Here is a 3,764-nt window from a genome sequence, read left to right as displayed (position 1 = left end):
GGCATAAAAAAGCGTCACACCGCTCAGCGGCAAGCGGCAGAAAGTATGAAACCAACATTAGGCCGGATGAAGAACAACCTTTACGAGTAGTACAACGTTGTGTTGGCAGCTACGTCAAAAAGAAGAGTATTCCGTTGATGACGAGTGCTTTAATTTAGCAGCTTTTAGCCACTTGGTTTCGCACCTATATAGGCCTACTTCGATTGCCCGCGTCATTATTCACTAGCAAGTGTGCGCGATCCTAATTCTAAAAATCTTAGCGTAAAGGTAACCGTTGACTATGGCTGCAAGAAAGAACAATACCGAATACATGATCTCCATTGTAATAACAATATCTGGAATACCAAGGAGAGGTCCACAGTAGCGGAATACCTTTGGTATGTGTTGGTAACGCTCAGTACCGGGCCATAATCTCCAAAATATGTACAAAATATACAAAATCGTTGACTGCCGGTATAATTTCTGTTCAAACTCTCGATGTTTTCATGGTCGCAACTGATGCACTAACTGGCCTATATGGCTGTCTAGTATATGAAAAGGCGTCTTTAAACCCTTTTCTGTAATTAGAGCTACTGAAAGCGTACACGTAGGGATTAAGAGAAGAGTTCATGAATAAGAACAATACCGAAAACGACAACAAGTCATTAGCTCTCTGATTTGGTGATACGCACTGGGGTTCTTCAAGAGCTCCCAGGATTTCATTTATATCGTTGAGCCTCATTGGTAGTTGCGTCAAAAAGAAGAGTATTCCGTTGATGACGAGTGCTTTAGCAACTTGGTTTCGAACCGATATATTTCGATTGCCCGCGTCATTATTCACTGCAAGTGTGCGCGATCCTAATTCTAAGATTATCTTAGCGTAAAGGTAACCGTTGACTATGGCTGCAAGAAAGAACAATACCGAATACATGATCTCCATTGTAATAACAATACCTGGAATACCAAGAAGAGGTCCACAGTAGCGGAATACCATCGGTATGTGTTGGTAACGCTCAGTATCGGGCCATTTCAGACAACATTCGTGAATCTTCATTCGCTTCATCAACGTCAACACAGCCAGAACTGCTGATATCATATAGGCTGCTGTTATCACTTTCAACGTATGTCTTTTATGTTGCATCTCGCGATGTTTAAGTGGTTGACAAATAGCATAGAAACGTTCTATTGCTACTAAAGTTATTATCGATATTGAGCAATAATAGCTCAGATATCCAATCAAGTAGATTATAACACAAGATCCCGTTGTTTTAAATGGATATCTGTAACTCACTGGCGTTACAAAGAACACGTACATTAAGAATAATGACTGACTGATAAGGAATATAATATCATTTATAGCTAAGTTTACTAAGAAGAAGTTCAGGGGTGTTTTCATGCGAGACAGACGGGCAACCATGAACAAAAATGCTGCATTTCCGGCAAGACCAAATGTTACTACAGCAGGCAGAAGAATCTTGTATATAATGTCATCAATGGGTGTGTGAAGCCAGTTTTCAGCAGCTTCATCGTCTTCGATATATACCGTTTGTAAATGTGCGAGTGTTTCCACAGCACAAGATTTGTGAGATGCGTTTGTCGCGGAATCCATTGTGGCAGTTATACGTGGATATGAGCAATTTAAGTGTTGCTCGAGTTATAGGAGCAAATAGAGGTTATCCGCGTTACTCGTGTGTGACTTCTAACAAAAGGCGCTGATTCCCGTAGTCATTCCTCATTCAAACCAATTCAATGCACGACCTCAGAGTTACCTGCATGACTTTGGTGGGCTATTTTGAAACAGTCATAGTTGCACATGTAGATACTTCTTTTGAAAATCCTAAACAAGGTATAGCAGTCGCTGATAGGATATGCAGCTTACAGAACGCGGATAATCTCTATTCAATGAAGTGCCAGCAAATCAAAGACTTTTATAGTTTGCACCAGTCCATAAATACTGATTAATCCACTATTAGTAGCTATTAGTGATAATGTTGATGCGTCTGTTTCAACGGTACTTATCGTTAAAATAATAGGTATGGATCTTCCCTTTTAACATTAATATCATGTTCTAGTTATACTTACAGGTACAGCACACTTTAAATCAAAAGTAGGATGGTTCAATGTATAGCTGTGTCCTATGTATCGCTTTAAAACATTGCCCAAGCTTGCCCCTTTGTTGTCAAAAAAGCTGACTTGCTTCATTGTTTTTGGAGAATGCTGCTGATTTTGTGTAGTAGATTTGCAATTTTTGCACAAACATTGGGACAAAAATATTGGAGTTGGCAATTTCAACTTTGCTGAAGTATATTGAAGTTACCATTTGATGATTGTCACCTCTTGTTTAAAAAGACACTAAAATTTACTCATAAAACGCTGCTCAAGATAATTCTGGCAATGAATCTGAAATGCTCGTAATATCACTACTATTATAGCACGCAAATATAGACTAATAGCTTTGCGCTAACACTCCTCCTCAAGCAAAGAAGATGCAAGTCGAAAAACGGTAGCTAACGGACACGGTGGCACAATTTTTTCCCTGTGGCTTATTGTGTGTGCATAATTGTTCACATCAACACGTACTTAAAATAGTGTCATGACAGGCACAATTATTGGATAACATTGCCAAACTCAATAGTATTTTGTATTAATTTAACACTGAAGATAATAATACACAAATATGCGCATGTTGATACTGTATTAAGTGATGTTCAAAACGTCGCCCTGGCTGCTCGTACATATTCGGCTTTATGTTATCAAGTTGAAGTTTTATCCGATGTGTAAATGAGTAAGAAGTTCAACGTTTATGTCTGTACTTTACAGGCCGGGTGCCTATCTCTCCTTCGATGCGACTTTAGACCACACACCTCTTGTGACTATCGTTGCTATGTGGGGAGTTCGTCACTCCTTCAGCTCAACTAGTCTGTTTACCATCCCAGCATAACTTCGTAAGGTGGCGGAGAGTCCGGATGGAGAGAGACAACAGAAGTGAAGAGTATTGTGTATCAAACGGCACACCGCGATTCACCACCGGGGTTCGAACCAGTAACCTTCTAATTACAAGTCAGAGCCCGTATCGCTTTCTTATCGTAGAGCCCTAACAGCAAATTGCTCTTTTAAGAGCTGCAAGTTATGCCGTTTTCATCCATTGCTGCACTTAATATTCGGCACTATAACTAATAGCTATAGATCATTTAAACGCTGTGTCCTGCCCAAATGTTTGCTAACAACTGATGTAATAATTGTAATGTAAGTGAAAGACATAGATTCGTGGAACTCAAATGCGTAAACTGGTTCAATGAGGTTATCATATGTCTGCCATCTCAATTTACCCGTAATTAATTACCAGACTGGCATACAATGAGTCGGGAAATGAGTTTGTAGAATAAGTAACGAAAACCCATGTATCACCACATCATGCTTGTCATGATAAAGCATTCATCTTTTATCTTTCCATGCAACTCAGATATACTGTAACATTAGGGTAGAGTGGGGTAGAGGTAGGGAATTGGAGACCGTTAAGGGGGTACTACACTCCTGCCCAATTTTGTGCCTATTTTTTGTATTTTTCTCAAAAATTATAGCGCATTGGGGACAAGTAAGATATGTATATTATAGGGGCAAGGACTACACTACTGCACTGGAAATATTTATTTCAGCACAGACAACAGTTGTGGAGTTAATTTTTTACAGTCAAAAATGAGGGAAAACCAATATTTGATCAATGAATCAATAACTACTTGCTTTGAGTTGCTGAATTTTCAATATAGTAGTTGTAGTTCTTGCCC

General features: G+C 39.2%; 1 protein-coding gene across 1 annotated transcript; it reads right to left on the bottom strand.

The window, feature by feature from the left end:
* Positions 1 to 466: 466 nt before the first annotated feature.
* Positions 467 to 1,588, bottom strand: LOC140143060 (somatostatin receptor type 2-like). The gene has a single exon (XM_072165111.1). It carries the CDS (start codon positions 1,586 to 1,588, stop codon positions 467 to 469), a length of 1,122 nt encoding a protein of 373 aa, XP_072021212.1.
* Between the last annotated feature and the right edge of the window lie 2,176 nt (positions 1,589 to 3,764).

The sequence above is a fragment of the Amphiura filiformis genome, chromosome 20 (assembly GCF_039555335.1).
Source record: "Amphiura filiformis chromosome 20, Afil_fr2py, whole genome shotgun sequence".
Lineage (NCBI taxonomy): Eukaryota > Metazoa > Echinodermata > Ophiuroidea > Amphilepidida > Amphiuridae > Amphiura > Amphiura filiformis.
The sequence above is the reverse complement of the archived record's forward strand: the minus strand, read 5'-3'. Positions and strand labels throughout refer to the sequence as shown.